The sequence below is a fragment of the Diadema antillarum genome, unplaced genomic scaffold, assembly GCF_040938485.1.
Source record: "Diadema antillarum isolate AM-2024a unplaced genomic scaffold, OU_Dant_1.0 seq00000627_RagTag, whole genome shotgun sequence".
NCBI classification, from domain to species: Eukaryota; Metazoa; Echinodermata; class Echinoidea; order Diadematoida; family Diadematidae; genus Diadema; species Diadema antillarum.
This window is the reverse complement of record NW_027271548.1, coordinates 225,656-249,486: the sequence shown is the minus strand read 5'-3', so window position 1 is coordinate 249,486 and position 23,831 is coordinate 225,656. Positions and strand designations below refer to the sequence as shown.

At 39.8% G+C, this 23,831-nt stretch overlaps 1 protein-coding gene across 1 annotated transcript in view; it reads left to right on the top strand.

Moving 5' to 3' along the window:
- The first annotated feature begins 12,064 nt into the window (after positions 1 to 12,064).
- Positions 12,065 to 23,831, top strand: part of LOC139736158 (uncharacterized) — a 140,405-nt gene continuing 128,638 nt past the window's right edge. Inside the window, exon 1 of the mRNA XM_071646889.1 lies at positions 12,065 to 12,226. Coding sequence (XP_071502990.1) covers positions 12,217 to 12,226 — 10 coding nt within the window. The 5' untranslated portion in view covers positions 12,065 to 12,216. The remainder of the gene's footprint in view (positions 12,227 to 23,831) is intronic.

The following is a 23,831-nucleotide window of genomic DNA, read 5'->3' as shown; positions in this document are numbered from 1 at the left end:
GTATGCCGAGACAAATTCACTACGAGAATGTTATGCAGCCGCATGCTTATTGAGAGCTACGTCATGTACCCGATTAGACAGCAAAATCATGACAATTTCATGCCCCTCAAAACTGCGTATCCCTATTCAAAGTTCGAAGGAACTTCACCTGTGAAAAAAAAAATATATATATATATATATATATATATTATTATATATATATATATATATATTATTATATATATACTGTAAATTTCCACTAAATTTTACTTAGATATTTTGGCTAGCAACTTTCGTTCGGGGTTTTTCTTTTCTTCATTCTCATTTTTATTTCTTTGCTCGTAAAAGACTTCTTGATTTCTTCAACTAAGTCATCAGGGGCATTCGATCCATCGAACTTGCAATAACCTCATTCCTTTGAATTGAGTGAAACCATGTGTTTCGTACTTATTCCGAAGGTTCGTTATTCCGAAGGTTCGTTAATCCGAAACACGCAAATTCCCTATACTTAGAGGCTCGTTAATCCGAAAATGAAAAAGGGTTCGTTAATCCAAACATTTGTGGCGTTATTCCGAAGATTCGTCAATCCAAAAATGAAATTCGGAGCAACGAACCTTCGGAATAACGAATCTTCGGACTAAAGAGCCTTCGGAATAACGAACCTTCGGAATAACGAGCTGTAATCGTTTCGTACTTCGGCACATCCACGCAAAGCGTGGCGTTTAGCGATCATGCATGTGGCAGACTTTCAGATTATAGTTAGGGGAAAAGAAACTGGAATAATATACTTCGGAAATGGTGATGTTTAAAGTTAAAGCTTGAAAACAATGCATGTCTATGTTTTATAGTAAACGATAATTAAAAATACCCAACAAAGTTTTGCATTCGCTCTCACAAAAGCTCGCTTGAGAAGATCAAAGTATCCCCCTCTCCTGAAAGGCAGTTGGAGTTTCCGCACCCCCCCCCCTTCCGAAGTATTTGGAGATCAGATATTGCGTCCTTGGTATAACATCAGATATTGCGTCCTTGATATAACATAAAGCAATCAATGAACGCTGAACATAGGAATCTTTATTCTTAGGGCAAAATACGAATTTTGGAGCTGCTGAGTATGTCACTACTAATTTCTGCTTACGAGCACATAATTCTGTGAGGAATTCAAAGTTGTATTTGATGAAAATTTGTTTTGAATTACGAACCTTCGGAACAACGAACATCATCCCATTTTGACTGGAAGGGACTGGCATTTGTTTTTACCGTTTGGAATTGCAGATCGGTGTGTAAAGAAAGAGTAAAATATGGCCACCACGTAGTATTTTGCGGAATTCTATCCGGACTCTTTGTGGAGTTTTCCGACAGTTCATTATTCCACAGGGAAAGGTTCGATAAAGGGATGGTACAGTTTTGTTTGAGAATGGGACTAGATGGTTTTTTTTTTTCTTTTAGATGAGATCTCTAATGAAATAATAGAGAACACATAATTCTATGAAGAATTCAAAGTTTAGTGATGAAAATTGGTTTTTAAATGGCTGAGATATCAGGGAGGTGGAATAAAGCAGTTCAAGAAAAGTTATAGACCCACTTTGACGATCGTTTGTTTTACACTGTTTTTATATCAGCCATTTCAAAACAGATTTTGCTCAAATGAATGTTCAATTCCTCTTAGAATTGTATGTTCTTCAACATTTCATAAAGGTTGCTTGTGAGTATCTTGCTATGAAAAAAAAAAATCACCCAATATATTATACCACTCCTTTAATCGAATTAAGACAAACTTATACAGCAGTGAATAACCTGCGGCGAAGACGGGGGGGGGGGGGGGGGGGGGGGGTCATCGTTATAAAATGATGATGAGAAGGGGCTGATAAATGACAAGGGGAACACGCAGCCCATTATTTCAAAGAGGATGATCAGGATCAGCAGGCCCGTAGCGGGGGTGGTGTTAGGGTGCGTATACATTATACGCCACCCCCAAAAAATAAATACTGTAAATAAATAAATAAATATAAAATAAAAGTCTGGAAGGTCCACTTTTTCAAAAAATACCGTAAGACATATTCATAAGCCTCATCTGTATGCACTACTCCAATGTCCACTGTCTCGTTGGATGACCCCGACACCTGACCACTCGGTACCCCTCACCTTACCTTCGCACACAAGTGTGGAATAATGAAGTAACCTATATACAAGAAGCATAATTTTTTTCTTCATCATCACAGTTTCGTAAGAAGGGAGAGGAAGAGGAAAAAATGAAAATAACAATGATAAAAGCAATTCCACATATTCAGATTACGATTATATTCCAGTTCGTCTCTTGGTGTATATCGTGTATTCGTGTGTGAATTTACGCCTACCGATTGTAGTTCGTTATTCCGAAGGTCCGTTATTCCGAAGGTTCTTTAGTCCGAAGGTTCGTTATTCCGAAGGTTCGATAATCCGAAAAAGTGATAAGGTTTGTTATTCCGAAGGTTCATTAATCCGAAAATGAAGTAAGGTTCGTTAATCAGAAAAGGAAACAAAGCTCGTTATCCCAAATGTTCGCTACGGACCCAATTTCATTTTCGGATAAACGAACATTCAGAACAACGAACCCTATTTCATTTTCGGATTAACGAACCTTCGGAATAACGAACCTTCGTAATACCGCCACAAATGTTCGGATTATAACGAACCCTTTTTCATTTTCGGATTCTGTAGGTATTATAGGGAATTTGTGTGTTTCGGATTAACGAACCTTCTGTCAGCTTTAAACGGGTATGTGCGTGATTCTGTATACGTGTGTGTTTTCATTTAATTTTCATTCCTTGATATCTCCATTTTTAAAACTTTTTTTGTAATGGAGTATACGCTGATGAAAACATCAAGTCGCGACTCGACCACTCACCTATCATCTTAACCCATCTCCGCACACACGTACTCTCTAAAAAAATCGAGTGAAAATATTCACTCTTAAAGGAGTGAATACAAAAAGAGTGAATTTAGTGTGAAATTGGAGTGAATTTTGAATGCAAAGTTCATTTTCACTCATTTTGGAGTGACCTCAGGGATCACTCGAAGAATTTGGAGTGATCCCTGAGGTCACTCTAAAACGAGTGAAAATGAACATTTTCACTCAAAATTCACTCGAAATTCACTCGAAATTCACTCTTTTTTGTATTCACTCCTTTAAGGGTGAATATTTTCACTCGATTTTTTTTTAGAGAGATTCAAAGAAGCAGATATTTTTTCTTTCATCACAATAATGTCAGGAGTAGATATAAAATTCATCAATTCCACAAATAGAGATTACGATTGTATTCCAGTTTGTGAATCGTGTGTTCTTGTGTTTGTAATTATGTGTTTACATGCACCTCAACATAACACCATTTTTTCAACATATACATATGGTTACAATTCGTTATTCCGAAGGTTCGTTCTTCCGAAGGTTCATTAATCCGAAAATGAAATAAGGTTCGTTATTCCGAAGGTTCGTTAATCCGAAAATGAAATAAAAGCTCGTTATTCCGAAGGTTCGTTACGGACCCTATTTCATTTTCGGATCAACGGACCTTCTGAATAACGAACCCTATTTCATTTTTGGATTACCGAACCTTCGAAATAACGCCACAAAATGTTCGGATTAACGAATCTTCGGAATAACGAACAGTACCCTTTTATATATGAACTAACGAACCATCACAAAATCGAACCTTCATTTCGGATTGGCAAACCTTCGGAGAATTTAATAGGCCATATCATTCATCATTTTCGGATTCACGAACCTTTGGAATAAAGCACTTTCAGAGCAACACGCTCTAAAACCACCCTTTTTATTCGGGCATTGGGAGAAAGTTCAGAAAAGAATAATCTTTGAGGTATAAGAAATCAGTTTCATTCTTATTCGACACTATCGATGATTTCTAGGCGTGGTGTTCAATTTCCGACAAAAAAAAAAAAAAGAAGAAGAAGGAGGTTCGTTATGCCGATGGTTCGTTATTGCAAATCCGATACACGCAGATTCCCTCCACCGACTATATAGAAGTTTGTCAATCCGAAAATAATCAACAAGGTTCGTTTATCCCATTGCACTTGTGGCATTATTCCGAAGGTTCGTTTCTCTGGAAATGAAATAAGATTCGTTGATCAGAGAATGAATCACGTCGTACGAAACTTTTTCTGATAAACGAACTTGCAGTATACCGAATCAATTTTCGTTATCAAATGAACGAACCTTCGATCCTTTCTTCCTCTCATTTTTTTTATATATTTATTTCTTTTTTATTATCGAACCTTCTGGTTATTAGGGATAATCAAGAAAAGACAAAATCCTTGAGGCAAGATAAGTTAACATACATGGTTCGACATAGTTTACTTTTTATCGAGGAGTATTCATATGGCAGTGAGTGATATCTTACAAGGAGGTATGGAAAACGTGGAGATATAATCGTAACAAATAAGTATAATATCTTTTGGTTTAGAATGGTTGATTTTTTTCAGGCACGGTATACATTATTCCGTTGAAAGGAAATTCTGATGTTTCGTTATTTCGGGTGCATGTACGTCACGATACCGACACCCACGAGTCATATTTACATAATATACAGTCCAGGAGTCATACACCTCACGAGTCATACAGCCCTGAGTTCGACATAGATGATGTCCACTGGCGGGGAGGGAAAATACCGAATGTTCCATCCGAAGGGTTTGGAATGCTATTGAGGGAGGTTATAAGTCCCGAGACGAAGTCGAGGAACTTACAGCCTCCCGAAATAGTGTTTCAAACCCTGATGGTGGAATGTTTGGTACATGTTCCCGACAACGAAAGTCATTATCTGTTAGATTAGGCCTATATGGGTTAGTCAAATTATCACACTTTCGTACGCATTACAATTATCGGTCATCTGCTTTAATTTTCACATTGTACGGAATAGGCAAATTTATATCCTATCGATTGCGTGAAAAATATGATCGTACAATCGTTTGGTATCGTTTGTCATTTCTTACGTGAAAATGTTTTCCCATGGGAGAGCATTACAAAAATGTTCTGCCCATGGGCGAACATAACCAATGTGCCTCCATCACGTGACTGTGTTTAGCCAATCAATCAAAACCGGTATTTGAATAACCCATTTAACGTGAGCAAAAAAGGCCTAACGAGACCGACACATTAAATCCCGTGTTATATATCCATCGAACTCGTGGACTGTTTTTATTTATGTCGAACTCGTGAGCCGTTTTTACCGAGTGTCGAATTCATGAACTTCATTTGCCCAGCGTCGAACTCGTGGGCTCTATGACTCGTGACCTGTATGACTCATGGACCTGTTTTCAATGTCGAACTCGTGGGCTGTATGAGTCGTGGGTGTCGGTCTCGTAGGATGACCCCGTTATTTCGAATCTGAAACACGCAAAATCTCCAGATGTTTGTTAAAGAAAATATAAGGATTCGTTAATACGAATATTACTGTGGCATTATCCCCAGGGTTTGTAAATCTGAGAAAAAGTTTGTTAATCTTAGAACGAACTCTCATGTATAGGTCTGCGTGGTACGAAACTTATGGCCTATTAGTTTCGGGATTGCGGAATCTTCAGAATTACACATTGTGTTTCGCTTTCGAATCAACAAACCTTCAAAATTACTTAACTTTTCTTCTTCTTTTTCCATATTTTGTTAAGCGAACCTTCGGAAAACCGAAACTTTTTTTCTCTCTTTCATTTTTTTTCTTTATTAAAAAAACAAACAAAAACAAAAACAAAAAACTTCGGATTGTGAACTGTGAGAAACGAACAGTTACTGTTGTTTTTTCCCTGATCAGTGGTGATAATTGAGGTAAGATATAATTCAGTAGAAAAGAAAATAAGGCACACAAAAAAACAAGTTACTAGTGTTTGAATCCTGACATCAATTAATGTTTTTTTTTTCTTTTACCGATAAATGAAAGATCAGACAGATAAGAAATGAGAGGAAAAAGAAAAAATAGCCTGTGATAACGAATCGTATTAAATGTTTGACATCCTTGGTCTTCGCCCTCGGTCTTCGATTTGCTTTCCTTACCTGTCCATCCCGGGTCCCCCAGGCCCCAGACTGCTTATAACCTCCAGGAATGCACCAGTGCGCGCGGTTTCTTTTGTTGAATGCTCTCTATTCTACCGCCCCACCCTTCCCCCAAGTCTGGCACCTTGCCATCGTGGGATTTTTCATGTTTTCCTTCTTGGTCAAGTTGGTGTTCACAACTTTGTCTACGTGACTGCGTTCTGTTTTGTTTCTCCGAATTCGCTGCGTGCTCTACAGACACGTGGTGCACAAACAGTTACTGTATGGCTGTTTACGAGGGGGGTCACCTATACTCACCTGCAAACAGCTTACGGCGAGCAGAAAACGCCAGTTCTCTGGTGGTGGTTACTTTTACTACCAAAATATTGGGCTTTGTCACTACGGAATACTATTCACACACAAATTGCATTGGAATATTCAAGTACATTGTATAACTACTCGTACTTCCGATCATAGCGATCTCTCGAGTGTTCGTGTTTCATCGAAAAGTAAGTGTTAGAAAGTTGTTGAAACTGCGTAGCAGCGCTAGACAGTCGTTAGTTTAGGGCTTCCGTATGCTCGATTTTTATGGGTTTATTGATATTGGAGCTCAGGGAAAATGTGGGGGAAAAGGATGACTTCAAAATAATTTGCTTGCCCGATTCGGTCAAGCATTTTTTTTTCCTTGTTCCAAAACGCTTGCCCAACTTTACTACTAGCTTGTTAGTATGAGAAAGTGTGTGATAGATTGCTTCACATGTCATGATCGTACTGTACAAACTCAAAGAAAAAAAAATTACTCGCAATTTTCCTGAAAGTGAGATCGAACAAAAACTTTAAAAAGATAAAATCAGATTTAAAAAAATGTCATGATCGTGCTGGAGAGAGCCCAAAGAATTTGCTAGATTGTATATTTGTAGTCAGACAAATCACACGCAGTTTTGCTGAGCATGATTTCGAAAGAATTTGACAAAACTTTGTCATGATCGTGCTGTGACAGAGCTCAAAGAATTCGTAAAGTGCAAACAAGTCAAACGCAGTTTTGCTTATGTTGAGATCGAAAGAAAGTGTATAATGTTTATTAATACGATCGTGAGAACTCAAAAATTGAAACGCACCGTTACTAACCCCGCGTGAAACACACGAGCCGTTCAAATACACTACAACATGCATGATACATGTAACGAGTGTATCGTGCATGCATCAAACGTTTAATAGAAAGGTTGTGCCACAGAGATGATCCGATCGACGGGGAAAGGGTGTGCGTGCACCACTTCAGTATCTGCCCGTAGTTGCGTGCACACGAAGAATGAATCATGCCCGTCCTACCGCGGCAGGACGATCAGCGTCCTACCGCGTTCCTCCGTACGATTTTTTTTCCCCTGCCGCTGCGCATAGAAAAAAACGTTCAGCGCGTATACGCGTTCGGCAAATCGTCCTACCGCAAATTTGCGGGATCCCGCGGTAGAACGCTAGTGAGAATAAATATCCCTTCCCTTATCTATAAAGACCTACTCTAAGACCAGAAATTTGTGTGGCATGAAATTTTCGCAAAATGGAGCCAAAAGCCTTTTTTTGCGGCATGAAATTTTTGCGAATTGCCACTGGCATTCAATGCATAGGATAGATAATAACTTTGAGTGCATTTGAATTTCATGGTCTTGGCTCATGAAATTTTTGAAAATTCTTTCAAGCGAAAATTTCTGGTTTTACAGTATTCAGTTTTGAAACACTGTAACTTGCGTTGGCCCTAATGGGGTGGGGAAGGGGGGGGGATGGGGCTTACAAATTCAAAAGAAAAGATGATTCAATGGGTAAGCCTATATGCAATAAGTTGGGTGCAATACTAAGTCAGTGCAGAAATTAACTATTAGAATTAACTATGGCTGGCATAGACATTAACATAGTAAAGTCACTCTTGAACCGAACGTGTGTATAGCTCCCGAGAAATGTCCAACTACGCATTACTTTGTGTCATGGTATGTGACATACAAATGTGCACACGCTTGTACAAGCATTCAGTGTAGAAATGAATGTTCTACTGTCTTCCCAGTATTTAAAAGAGAGAGAAAATACACTTTGTGATGTAATAATACTTTCTCGTGTATACTTCATTTTGTATTGTAACGGTGTGGTGGAATAGCTACTACCGTTTTTTATAAAGTGTCCGTTGTAGTACAAGCAACTAACTGTATTAACTGATGTTTATTTAAACCCATTGAGGATTCGAGCTGATTTTGCTATAACATACATTTCCCATAGATAACTGCCCAAGAATTCTTAGGAATAGTCTTCCACAGGGTCAGAATTTGGAATGTTTCTGTATCAGAAAAGAGACATTTTTTGATCATTAGCCAGATTGAAATAGAACTAACTAATGTTGGTACTTCGATACAACGTAAATTTGTATGACAGCGTAATGCAAGCTGGCACATTAACTGACACACAAGAATATTAGACAGCATCATTGGTTTATGCACAATGTAAAGAGAAAGTGACAATGGACTTTAGCATTGGAATCTTATCCACAGATCATGAACTAATCAACTTTTATTGTTTTGAGGATTCTGTCCAACCCTTCCCTGTTTTCTGTCAGTGATGAGACAGAAGTGCTGATCATCATCACAAGGACTAGTTTACATTTTTACTAGTAACAACACATCAACTATTCCACAAATTTCGGCCGGTTGTTGTTGATGAAACGCGCAGGCATTCTGGCTAATCTCACGACCAGACTGCAGGAATGATGACGTTTCTGCGAGTATTGGACAAGCCAATAACCGACCTTTCCCGTGAAGTGCGTCGAGACATAGGCGATGATTCTGTATGCCTTTCCAGCAGGCAGTCAATGTTTGGTACAGTCATAAAGGTCTGGAAAGACTATCTTGGCAGTTAATTTACAGTATAAATAGTTGGTCCTTATCTACAGCTGAAGGAAGCAAAAGGGGGAGACGACAGCTGAGACCTCCTTTCTTCAAGGATTCTGTAGTCGCCGTGGAAACTTCGAAGGAGAATGGGCTAGCAGCTATCGGGAGGTTATTCGCAGCAGATCTTAATGGACCTGTAGGGTGGTGTATGTACAGTTGTCATGTCGGCGCTGCATGTCGGAAGCTCATTCTTCTTAGATGGTTTCATAATCAGTGAGGTTTGATGACGAGTCTGCCCTTTGGGCTGCGTATTGCACCCAGCTATTATGATTTCGTGAAGCCCCATCATCAGTGAGAGAGCACATCTTGCTGTGAGAATTAGGTTGATGAACAGATAGCTGGGATGATAACATACAGAATGGAATGATTGAATGACAGTGCTTTAAGTTATGCTGCAATTTAGGGATTCTTAATATTGCAGCAGATTGATAAAAAAATATTGCAGAAGATTATTGTTGTGATAGGAACACAAAAGAAAGACTTACAATCAAATGTCTTAGTGCTTATCATGCTTCAACAAACCATGTCTGTGACAGATAGGATAAATCACAATGAAAACAAAAACAAAAAACAAAAAACAACTACTCATACATTGTTGTCAGCATATTAAAGACATTAAGTGGTCAGATAGTTTAGAAAGAGAAAAGTGTGTAAAACTTTGGCCATCTTCTCCATCTAATAATAAAAGTGAGCTAAGGGTAAGAGAACTGATCGACTTGAAGAATTACATAAAGTGGACCTATGCCTTCATGTACTACTCTTAGCCTGAAAAACAAAAGGTACCCTGCCTTTGAAAGCAATACCGGTATGTGGGTGAAATATGGACAATATGAAATAGCATACAGTGTATAATTCATATCTAATGAAGATATTGATATATGCTTTGTTTCTGAAACCTGTGAAGCTTCAAGTGGACAAAATTATATATGATCATATTTCAACTCTAATGGCTTTCAATATACATGTATATGTTTAGGCCTTTAAGCTCGAAATCAATTCAACCACAGCACTAGCATAGAATATGCTATCAAATCAAAAAGAAAGTGAATTCCAATCCACAGGGCTACTATAAAGGGTTCCCCCTCTGGCGTGTTCTTTCGACTGGTATGATATTTATACAAATATATTTCAAATGTGTGTCATGTTGGTTTGCAGAGCAGTGAATCAACTCATTATAATAATCACTGTGACTCCTCAAGATGACTAAAGGGAACCATTTAATAGCTCACTGCGAGCCGAGTGGGAATGCGAGGAGCTGTGTGTGTTTTGTGCGACGGGCCAGAAGTAGGGATTCTTCCGGGGTTTTCGTTTGGCAAACTTGCAACTCCGTGACAGATTCCATACACTCCTTGATGCTTCATGGCTGTATCAGATAAATCGCCAGGCTGTTCTTAGAGTAAGGATGTATTTAATTTCTGCCAGGCAAAGTTTCGGCCGGGATCTTATTTTGAGTTCTTGGCAAATGATGAACTACATGTGTAAGTTGTATTCGTGAATGTTCACATGATAAGGTTAGTATGTTAGTATGTGAATGAGCATTTAAAAAACAAAACACTATAAAAACAAAATAGAAACCTGAAGAACAGTTGTATGTGTGTGTGTGTGTGTGTGCATTTCAGCTACAGATGGAAAGATCAAATGCCACCTCATGTTAGTATTCTTTCCTTGGAAGATCAAACTACTAAGTGGTTATGATTGATATTGTTGCAAAGTCCTAATGCTACTCATGTTCAAAGTATGACAACAAATTTCGTCGTTACTCAGCATGCAGGCTCATATGTAACAAGTACAGCTGTGCTTGGAAAGATATCCATACTCGCCAAATAACAGTTTCGGATTCTAATTACAGTAGTGATTCCCTTGCTATAAAATTATTTCTGTTACTGTATAATTTTAGTTTAAAAAAACCCAACTTACTGAGTGTTTGCTAGATTGAGTAGGAAGCTAAGAATTCATTCATAGAGCACTGTTTTTTTTTCTCAACTTCTGTGTTATAACCATGACCACCTGTTGCCCTTGAGAAGTTGATTAATACCCCCATTTCATAGAATTTAGTGTGACACATTCAATGCATGTAAAGAGTGGGTTAATGTGTTTACTTATTTTGGTTTCAAATATAAAGGATGTCTATAGACTCACTTTGTACTTGTGGCAATATTCCTTTTGTGTGTATGGGGGAGGGGGAGTGTTCAGCTTGCATCCATTTCCAACAATATCTCACATTTTTCCTGTTCCGTAAGATCTAAATGATAACAATCTAATATTCCAGTCTCAGAGCTACATAGCAGCAGAGAATGTTTGAGTCTCTCATGAATGAAAATGAAGCAATTAAGCATTACATCTTTCTGGTACTTGTGAGTATGCCGAAATGTCACTACGCCTTTCTTGAAATCCAGATAAACTCTGCAGTCAATCAGCATGCTAGCAATAATTGCAAGCTTCCTTATGTTTGGATTAAGCATCAAATCCGTAGACCACAACATGGTTAGGTCATCCATTCACCATGAAATGATGACTCTCTCACGATGATTAAAGAGCAGCTCCGACTGATATGTATTTAAGATGTACATAATATGTTGACCTTCTAGATGGATTGTTTAGAGTGTGTAGTCATTAACTGCAGTAGTTAACTGATCGTGTTACTGGAGCGACTATACATTTGCAGTTGGTACTGTAAAACATGATATATTCGTGGCATGAAATTTTCGCGAATTAGAGCTGACGGCCTCTTTTGTGGCATGAAATTTTCGCAAATTGCCACTGGCGTGCAATGCATACAGTGTAGACAAGAACTTTCGCCTGCATTTTATTTTCGCGAATCTTGGCACTTGCAAAATTCACGAAATTAAAATGCACGCGAACATTCCTCGTTTTACAGTACATTTAAGGCCTGTTCTCACACACACTTGAAAAATTAGCAGTTCTCAATTATTTTTGCATCGAGATGCATAGACCATCAATTATTTTGTATGCAGAGAAAAATACATCACTAGACTATCATGATCTTCATTGCCATGCAAAAGATTAGTCCATCTTAATTTCTAAAAACCCTTAAGTGATGATTTCAGTTTAGAGTTCAGTCTTGGATACATTCTTTAATCTCTGAGCTTAACTAGCCTCTCTTCCTCTACCCTTCCCTGTCTGACACAGACCTACTCCGGCCTGTTCTGCGTGGTCGTCAACCCGTACAAGAGACTGCCCATCTACCATGAAAAGGTCATCGAACTCTACAAGGGGAAGAAGCGCCACGAAGTGCCCCCTCACGTCTATGCCATCACCGACACTGCGTATAGGAGCATGCTTCAAGGTTTGTTCACCAGTCCTGCTTGACCCTATACCCCACGCAGAGATTTCTGACCAGACTGGGCGGGACCCATGATACATGTATTTGCCTAAATCGACTCCTCCTCAGGATCTATTTTAATAATCTCAGTACCCAGCTTTCCTTTCCTGTCCATAAGTTTGAGGCAAAAGAAATATTGGTATCCTGAGCATTTTTTAAAATTTCCTTTTTACAACATATCTGTACAATGGAATGTATGGAAGTAGCTGTACTCATAATTACATATTTTAGAATCCAGTATTATATCAAAGTTCTTTCAAAGGAGTTTCACACACACACACACAAAAAGACACAACAAACAAACTTTCACTTGTATGAGGATCAGTTAAAGTGTATTGATTAGCAGTCATGTGACCAGAAGTAGACATCTCGTCCAAGTTGATAACAGCTCTTCAATAAATTATATTGAGTTCAGTGCACTTGACATCTTTACAATCAAGTGGAGAGTGGTCCTTAAAGTTCATGTCCAGATTTAAAAGGCAGATGGAATCCATGATTCTTTGATAATAAAGAATATGATTTCGTGACCAGTTTGACATTTGTGCACAAAATTACCCACAACCACAGACAATGCTCAATCTCCTACACTGCTGGAAGGAGAGTCCTAAGTTTGACAAACAGAACTTTTAGCAGAATGTCACAAAGATGACACAGATCACAAAAGACATGAATGTTTGCTTCCAGTTTTATGAAATCGACAATATTGTATGGCATTTAACTACTGTATACGCTATATATTTCGCGGGGGTTTTATTTTCGCGAATTTCGCGAGTCGGGAGCTATTCGCGAAATTAACAACACGCGAAAATATTACCTTCCAAAATGAATCCCTTGCCTTGATGATATGAACATTTCAGTACTAGTATACCATGTCACGGCTTACCGAACAGACATACTGGTTAAGCTTGTCCACGTCTACTTACAGAGAGCCAATCCATTATCGCAAGGGGACCACTCATCAGAAATCTAGCGCGATGGACTTAACCACTTCAAAAATGTTGAATTCTAACTTACTATTTCGCAGAGTTTGGTAAGTTTTTTTCATGCAGTGTATAACTAGTATCATTCTTATTTGCTCGTAAGTTGAAAATTCACCCTTTCTTTGCCACTTCATATTTTTTCTGGTCCCCCGATCGCGAATTTAACCACCCGCGAAAATGTGTGACAGCGGCAATTCGCGAAAATTTATGTATGCGAAAATTATAGCGTATACAGTAACTCTGAGGCAAAAGGACTGAATGCGGTGAAGATTGTACCAGCCATATGCCATGTAGCACAGCATAGATACAGGACAATGTTACCATCAACATCCTTAACCCTCCTCCGCTCGAGAGATATTGGAGTTGTAGCCTTTTTGCCCTAAACCTTCCTCTCCAATTCTCGTCAGATTTCTATGTTCACTTCCACAAGGATTGCAGTGTTTGCATCATTCAGTATTCGTGATGCCTTCATTTCGATAGAAAATTTTTTGTTGAATGTTTTAGATTCTCCATTCAGTGATACGATGGAGCAAATTTCCCCTTTCACTATGTTTAGATGGTCCTCGTTGCGCACGACATTTGTTCCTATTTTGGGCTCTGAAAGGGGCGACCCACGTCAAGGGTTTGCCCTCCCCCTCTCCGCAGAGGGGTAGGATGGTTGAATATCGTGAGGTTTGATCAAGTGACTAATCCTTTGTCATCGTAATCTGCTAAACAGTTCCTCAATCCTCCGTGCCACTGACATTGCCCCGTTCCCGAGCCCAGTCACCGACTGAGGGAGGGGTAAAGTTCACGGCCACGCGCTGCTCCGAGCTTGATCCACATCCCACACAGCGCGTGCCTGCCATACCCTGAACTGCTCCCAAGTTTTTCTCGTTAGAAGGGAAGTCGGGGGAGAAGGAGGGAGAGGAACTGGGTAGTGCGTGTGTGCATTGCGCTATTTTTTATTTTCCTCTTTTTCACTTCCACCTCGATTGCGAGTTTCGATCCTTTATGAACAGGCGGCCCGGAGAGGCCTGCCTTCTCAATCGACGGTGTCAGGTGGTGAGATATATTCATGTGTACAGTAGCGTGCCATTCAGATGTTGGTGCAGACACAGTCAGTGCCTGAATAAACTTATGACCATGTTGTAGCCTACATAGCAGTATGTTTGTTGCTCCACAAACCTGCTTTCCCTCTTCTTTTTGAGGAGGTTAGCTGATACATAACTATACCTATATATCACAAACTATTTCTTTTAATATTTGTATGATATATCAATTGCCATTCTTGCCATCCTTGTCATATACATTTTTATGAATATGTTAATAGTAATATAGATAGGAATGATAATAATGATAATAATTGTGATTTTGATAATATTTTTACTACCATTATGATTTGATTATGAATCAGGCGTATGCATAACATATATGCTATATAAACCTTGATATCATATTCCTGTATTACCAAGCAAAGCATCTTTTTGATAAACTTCAAGAGAGGAACGACAAACTTGAAACCCTGATAAAAGCTTTCCATAGTAGAACGTGTTACGGTCCGGATCCTTTGAGGCATCTGGCAAGTCTCGGGAATTCTTAAAGCCAATCCAGTTAACATCAATGCGGCTGCAGCCAACTCGATTAGCCACCAAGAAACAAGCCATTTGTCTGTCAAGATTTGTAGTAGACATCCCTATTCATACCCTGGATTTATTATCATATTTTTTTTTTTCGGGGGGGGGGGGGGTGGGGATTGGGTTATTGGGCTCAGCAAGATAAGGTTTCGTCAGTCTTTTATCAATATGTGCACACAGCACTCACAGTTTTGGGCCTGTGTCCTTTATAAATCTGGCTTTTAATACCAAACTCACAACTCACAGTTTTGCCTTGAGACTTCCCAGGGTAATGCTCGGCCTTGCTTAGTGGAGGAGTGTGAATTAATAGTAGGAGGAAAAAGGAATCACTTCCAGATAGCGGTGATGATGGCTAGTCGCAGAATGTGTGTGCCAAATGTTTTCAGAAACGGATGTGCTGTGCAGATTGGACAAGTTTTCCTGCATACTGAATCTGCTGCCATTTTACATACTGTTAGAACGAGGAATGTTCGCATGCATTTTAATTTCGCAAGAGCCAAGATTCGCAAAATTTAAATACACATGAAAGTTCTTGTCTACACTATATTCATTGAATTTTAGAGGCAACTCCTGATAATTTCATGCTGCAAATTTTTTTTTTTTAAATGTCGGCTCCAATTCGCCAAAATTTCATGCCGCAAAAATATCTTGTTTTACAGTACCAGGTATTACCTCTGAAGATAATTTTTTGTGAAGATCTACTTGAACAGATTTTCCTTGAGAAATAAAGTGACACATAATTGCCTACTCTCCTTGTTTCAGCAGTAATACATGGAATCAGCAGACAATTTAAGATTCCTTTTACATCTTATAGACATATTAGACTTTCACAGAATTAGACAATAAGATGTGCAATTTGATTGCTTCATACTAGAGATAATCTTCTGCTTCAATATTGCAAAGAAGCTGGGAAAGAATGATGTAGTGTGCTACACAAGAACACTTTGCTCCTTTTTTTTTCCCCCGTGCTACCTGAATCTGATGTTTAACGAATAAGCACGATATGAACATGAAGCGTTTTGTCATATTTCGTCTGACAAAATGTTAAAAGCTACTGAAATCCTTGCATCTGATTGGCTGAGAGCAAATTTGTCTGACAAGTTGTCGGACAAAAATGCTTCATGAAATGCCCCCCAAGGAACTTGTCAGATAAAATATCTGACAAGTCTCTTCTATCCGACAAGTTTTGAGAAATTCTTTAGTCTGATTGGCTGATTTCTCTGAACTTGTCGGATATAATTGACTTGTCAGACATTTTATCTGACAAGTTCCTTCATGAAATGCCCCCCTGAATTGTGCCCATGAGAACAGAATTCTTTGGGACTTACCATCTCTGCCCTTCTTCCATTTGCTTAAAGACGGATCTTCTATCTCTTTCTTTGCGAGCTTTAGACTTGAAAGAAAGAGCACCCCTACTGCGTGAGGTCTGTATCATGCCCTCATTTTTGCCACTTGAACTTGTATCTATTGTGGAATCTTGTTATCAACAGTTCTGCGTCCTTGGACTGCACTAACTGTGGCCGCTTGTTGGGCACTGCACACAAGGATTTCATTCCATAGAATATTATTCTGATCTGCCTACGCCTCCATTTTCCCATGGACCTAGTTGCATTATGTGCTGATAATGCTATTATATATAGATGCGGTAATGAATTGAGGTTGATAGCGAATGTTGAAGCTGAGGGCTAGGTGATAGTGGCAAGGCTGTTTCTGGATGCAGCGAGCGCAGAAGGCTACACTGCCTTTAAAGGTGATCCGGTCTTGGGATATTTGTATTTCCTTGGGTACGATCACACTTAACTTGAGGCTCCTCAGATTTTTCCAGGTTAGCCATTCATGTTTGTCTGGTATACTGCAAGAGTTCTATTGAGAACTTTGTAATTGTCGTTGAATTTTATAGATCCTTATTCATTGTTTTATCCTTGTGTCAGAAATGATAATAATGATAATAATTTTTCACATTTATTAAGCACATAGTAATGATGATTTATTCTACAGCCTACATTTCTTTCATTGACATATGTGATATTTATAGATAGATGAATGAATAGATGGGAGAATGAATGATAAGGTGTATTGTGGGACCTTTTATGTGGATGTCTCAGAAGTGAATCATATGGCCATAGCCTTTATTGAAACTTTTTTAAAAGGTAGCATTCCTTTCATACAAACATATACTGTATACGCCATATATTTCGCGAGTCTGAATTTTCGCGAATCAGGAATTCCCGACAATTTCGCGAGTGGTTAAATTCACGATTGTGGAGTCCTGTACTGAACGGAGAAATGTACATGCGTACGTCACATCCACATCGGGATCAGAGTCAATATTTTCACGTGTCCTTAATTTCGCGAATAGCACCCGACTCGCGAAATTCGCGAAAATAAAAACCTCGCGAAATATTCGGCGTATACAGTATGCCTACACAAACATACACACACACACACACACACATACACACACACACACATATTGTGTGTATTGATATGCATTTCTTATCTTGCAAAGGTATTGTATGTTTATAAAGTCAAGATGAAAGAACAAAAAGGAGAGAGCTAAACAGCACAGGAGCTGAGCTGCGAGATTGGGCTAGACACATTCCCGTGTCTGTGGAAGGGAGAGCTTATTACCAATGCAGTTCTGTAACAAGAAGCGTGCAGACTTTGTGGCAAGACAGGTTGTGAAGGGAACCCACTCACCATGGGGCAAAGTCCATCGTGGATAAACAAGATGAAATATGTGTATGGCTGTGGGATAATACTGTTCAAGAGAAATGTTAGATTTTGGGCAGCCCTGCAAGCTTCGTCAAAAGTATGCACAAGTATGAGTGAGAGATTGAGCCTGTGCAGAACCATGCAGAAATTATGAAGCTTGCATAGTTTGCTCAGTTTACGTTCCATTTCCTAGAGTCTCCGGTGGTTGAGATTTAGTGCCTTCTCATGATGGTTGTAGTTTTTTCAAACCAGATAAATGGGGTGGAACAACTTTGAAACATATCATTTCTTTCATAAACTTACCACTGATACCAACAAAAGCTGTTCAGACTGCCCATTTGTTTTTTATTGTCATAATTATCTTTGTGCAAAAATACCATACTTTTTTGAATAACAAACTAAAACACAGAAATGAAAAATAGGTGAAATCAATAATGAATATTAACTCAGTAGTCCCACTATTTCAAAGTGTATGTAATTTTGATGGCTTGTGAGCTTGACTGTTGTGCAAAGTATGTTGCCTAGATTGTGGTTGAACAGTCCCACATATTCACAGTTTCTGTATGGTGAACAGTCGATGAGCATGATCGTCGGGCAAAGTGCATTGCCTAGTTTCTGGTGTAACAAAGTCTCGGGTTTTCAGCCCCTAACTGTGCATGTAGGTCGTACATAATCCTGTCAGAGCTTCATATGGTTCATCTGTAATCGCGGCGGACCTGATTGGTTTAACACTCTGCGGCTAATTCCTGACACTGACTAGGGATATTAAGCGCTGAAGGGCTTCGCCTAATTCGCTTCACTATCGGCCGAGATGGGCATCCCTCACAACTGATGAGGCTTGCATGCGGACCGGAGTGCAGCCGCCCAACAAAGGGGAAATGGCTTGTTGGGGGATGGTGGGGAAATGGCTTGTTGGGGGATGGTGGGGAAACTTGCTAGGGGAGAAAAACGCAGTCACTGTGACGAAAAGCGGCCGGAATTTACCTCAAGTGGCCATAGAACAAAGAAGAGGGTTCCCAAGTTGGCATGGCTGGTGCATGCAGAAAGGGACCAGTCAATATTTTCTTTAATTTCTAGACAAAGGGTCTTGCTGTTGTTTGGGAAATTTCTGATTTTCCCATGTGAAGCTTTGGACAAAAATTAATAAAAATATATTATGTTTTGAAGATATTTTATCACTTTTATGGGGGCGGGGTGGGGGCGGGGAGGGGGATGGGGAAGACCAAAAAGTATTGTGGAATGTTGGAAACAGAGACAATAGATTAATGTGCTTGGGGTACCAAGGGCTAAGGTGGCATGCAGGGGTTAAATGTGTTACAATCTATAGTATGTTACAAACTATAATATGTTATACTGCAAATACAAATTGTACAGCACACTCATTGATATCCAAATACACATGTGCAGACAGTACATATCCCTAGCCAATGAAGGGAAGTAGGCCCTACCTATGCTAATAATGCTAGGTAATATTTTATCTCACTAATCATGCACCACGAGAGCTATTGTAGCAAGAATGAAATTAGCCGCATTTTGTATGAGCAAAAAACAGATTTAAAGAGAAGAATGTGAACCTATTTATCACAGTCTAATGGTATGTATGATTTTGATAACTGTGCATGTTGTGATGTTGCAGGGGTCCTATGTGTACTAAAACACCTAGACTAGTAAAGGCATGCCTCTCATATCAAAGACTACTGATACTCCATTGATCAGTTGATGAACCATGCTGTCTGCAAATCACTTGTAAATTTGAGCTTATCTTCATTTTGACTCAGTATGCAAGACTAGTGCATGTGAGGGGAATGTTATATTTTCAAACGCACTTCATTTGATAAAAAGTGAAAGGACGTGCCGCAGTGTTGATATTAATAGACATGATGTAATGTCTATCTCTGTAGTCACAGAATATATAATAGCATATAGGCCCTAGAGGTACATGTAGTCAAGAGGGAGTTTCTTGTGGACTTGTGTACAACAATGTTAGTTAGTCCCTTCTGCAAGTCATGAAGAAAGTTCAGTGTGACCCCTATACTGTACAAGTCAGCACGATACCATGCAGCCATCTCCAGCTGGTGGCTGGCTGCAAGCTTGATGCTTGGCTTTCTCTGAATGCACTCTGAAAGCAAAGGATTTGAAAGAAGAGCAGTGGTCAGCCATGTAAGACAGTAGCCTATCTGTCCAGACTTTTCATCTGAATGGCAAGAGAAACATTGAAAAAAATAGTTAAAAGCTAATGCCATGCATGGGGAATCTAACTCTCAGCATACCTTAAAATCTTAGGTGATACCAGTGCCAGAAGTAAGAAAGAGAAGCCCATGACACACTTTCCACCAGTTGAGAAATCGAGACAGATATTCCAGAGGAGTGGAAGTGGCTTCTACTGACCACACCCCTCATCAGCTGGCAGACTGCCCAGACAGACCAGTGGTGCAGAGAGCTCAGACAGCCAACTCACAACCACTGGGAGGTTTTCCCTTTCTTTCTTTCACTACCCTGGCCAGACTAAAGCGCTGATTTTGGATTTTGGATTGAGGGGGGGGGGGGGGGGGGGGGGCACTATGTAGACTTCCTCTCTGAAGGTCAAGCAGTCTTGACCTCAGGTTGAGGTGACATACCAGTGGCTTGACCATACTGAAAACTGACTTTTCCCCCCTCATTGACACTTCTATCTACCGAGGAGGTACATGTACTACTACTGGGTGAGCTTGTTACCTTCTTGGATGTACTAGCAGTGATGCTACCTTATCTTGGCAGTGGTCATTGTTTTTATGGACCAGGAAATGTATAAACCCCCTCCATTCTGCTCTCCCTCTCCTCCTCCCCCCCCCCAAAACAAAACAAAACAAAACAAAACAAAACAAAACAAAAAACTCAGGAAAATCAAGCCATCCAAGCATTGTCACACTTCCATGTCTAAACTGGTCGATTTCTAAAGCCTGTGGTGTCTAGTTCTATCAATCATGACCGCAAACCACAGACCCAGCCACTACATACTTGTACCAAACCCTGTGTGGATAGGCTGTTTATCCCCCCCCCCCCCCCCCCCCCCCCCCCCTCCCTTGGTTTTCCAATGAGTGGTCATAGAGGACTAGCTGGTAAACAATGTTTTGTCCAGTTGCAGTGATTGACCGCATAATCTTTCTGCAAGTCCTCTCTACAGACTACAGTTTTCAGCTGCTGACCATTAGGAATGTCTTTGTCCGTTTTTAGTGCAACTAAATACCAGATTTGCAAAGCACTTCTGATTTTTCACTATAATGTGCAATAATTATTGGAGACAAATAAACAAGACACTGAGTATCGATATGATCATTATGTTCATACTACTTTTATAGTAGTACTGCTTGCAGTTGTGTAGATTGAAACACTGTGGTGAGCTGATAAACTGGACAGTGAACGCTCTCCCATAATCTTGAGGGACAGTTTGTTTGTCCAGTGCATGGGAAGCACATTTTGCAAAAAAGTATATATCATGATATTATAGATATATATTTTGATATTATCATAGTATGAGTACTTGCATGCAAGATAAAGAAGTCTCTGCCCAAGAAAGATTCTCTGCACCAGATTTAAACTCGTCAGCCACAAGACATCAATCACCTTTCCATTACTCTGTGACAATGTTTGCCGTGCTAATCCCAAACCATCCATTACATGCGCAGTGAATTTGATCAGCCCTTCATCACAGTGGGCGGGGTAGGTGATATCTTCATCACGGACTGCTTGGTATGAGCCAGTGTTGGTGAAAATATGACATTAGCTGGATTGTGGAAAAATGACAGAACACCACAATATATGGTCAAACATTGTTATCCTGATGGTATTGCATATAGGCCTAGATGGCAAATTTCAGTTCGCCAGAAATTGAATTGAATGTTCATGATTTTCTTTCCAGCACATATTATGCTAGATGATCGTTGCACGCCCATGAATGTATAATGTCAACTTTTCTACCAAACGCCTCCACTCAGAGTGACAGTTGGTGATACCCATATTGAACATCTATCCTGTGTTTAAGATATGAGGCAACATGGTGAAACATACCACAGAAAAAAAGTGCGAATGAGAAATTGGGTGTGAATGAGTATCTTTTTAGTCCCCTTTTCCCCTTTTTCTTTGTGTGTGTTGTGATGGAATGTTACTTTGGTAGAGTGAGAGATGATATTTTGTGATGGGATGCAAGGAATGTGACCCAGGTTGAACCAGCTTTCCCTCTTCATCTAGCCAGACCTGCTGGCTTGGTACCTAGCCACCAGCGGGACCAGCATCCCGCTGGTGGAGGGGCGTGACCCCCAAACTGCAGAAACTATTGAATGTCTTCTCTGAAGGTTTTCTTTCTATTCTGCTGTATTCGCACAAAAAAAGAGAGAAAAATCCAAAACAATACTTGTAAGACAAAACAAAAATCAATGCTGTGGAAAATAGCAGTGCATGTGAAATGCATTCGGCAGAAGCCTGTTTACAAATTTTTGCAGCTGGAACAGGATGGATGAAAATAGCCACACTTGGACATTCCTCTGTGGATGATGTTTCTAGAAATATGTGTATTAACCTCAGGATGTGACCTCCTTGATTGTGAATGTTTATATCTTTTCAGAGTCAGAAAGTATTTACATATATTTCCTTCGTTTGTGTGATTCTTTCTTACTCTCTCTGGTGACAACCTGTTAGAAGTAGTTCTGCGTATTTGTTTGTTTCATTGTGCTTGCGTGTTTATGCTTTGGGGGTAGGGGGGGGGGGGGGGATAGGGCAGTCTATTAAGTCATGATATGAAGTATTAAGGTTTGTATTAAATTTGAAAAGTCAGTTTGTTCACAGTTTTCTCAAGTGGAAATCTATGTGTAAATTGACAAATATCTGGTAAATTGGCGAGATAGAGATACATGGTGTTTTCACAATGTTAAAGTCATAATATCTTTAACACTTCAATGTCACGCCGAATGTGAAATGGACTCGCATCTTCTCTCAGCTTTGTCAGTGAGCTGTCAGTCTTCTTCCCTGTTCTGCATCTTTCCACAAGTCCTGCTAAGCCTTTACAGGTCTTGTTCACACGTGAAACTAAATCGGGTCATCACTCATTGTCACTTTCGTACAATCCAGCACATAAATCAACTCCCTGTCGCTTGGGAGCTCTGTAATGATCGGACTTCAATGGATTCAGTAAACACAAGCCAGGCATAGCCTCCTCATCGCACACGGCAGTCCCCAAGTCAGCATGCCAGGAAGCTAAAACATGCATTTGTAGCAGATGCATATCATTTACTTGACATGGAACAAAACGAATCTTGTCACTTTAGACGTATTGCCACTTGCATTTTTTAAATATACATTGTATGCATCTCTGTTTGCTGGGATTTTTTTCCTGCCTGTGGCACATAGTCTCGTAGGTAAGAATGATACATGTACTTTACAGCCTACAACTTATGATGGAGAAACGTGGAACCTGTAATATTCTAACACTCTCAGGCTATGCCTGTGCCTGGCGTACAGCTGGGACTTGCCAAGTTAATACAGTAATAGCATTCACCCCTTGTCCTCCCTACTTGACCATGATGTATAGTTAGACAACCCACATGGGCATTACAGTGCACAGTCGGAAATAAAGGCCAAGGTAATACAATGGGGATTACAGGAGTTATGTAATCCACATTCATCTGGTGGTAAGTTTCAGGAAATCTGTGCCCATCTGATGTAGAAAGCAGGCCGGTGGATGTGCCAGTGAGCAAATCAAAGCACTGTAAGAATGGAGGAAGGTGTTCTTGTCAGGAAAGAAGTAGGCGCTAGTCACTTTATGAAATCTGACCAATGTTCAAAAAAAAATGTGGAAAAAATAGTCAAAATTACCATTTTTCAAATCAAAGCGAAACTGGTTTATAAATGTATGTAGGAAAACCTCCAATATGACCCTATAGTCTTCTACGCTCTATCTGGCTTTCAAATGATTGTAGATCCGACCTCTGTACCTGTCAGGCGGTACTATACTCAGGATGTATGTGAATTTTGTCATGATGAGTGCGAAGATTGTCATCGTTGTGTTTTAAGGCCCCAAAATTATCCCGTCCTCCGCCGTGGGGTTGAAATTGCATGCGATGGTACCACGGGTCCCTGCTGGGATACTGACCCCGCCCTGCTGAGCAGTGGTGGTTGTTTTTCCGCCCATCTCACACTCTCTCTTCCCTAGAAGTCTTTTACCGTTCTTCTTGAGTACTTTTGTGTTTGACGTGAATAATTGGGCTTCCTGCTTATATTTTTAAG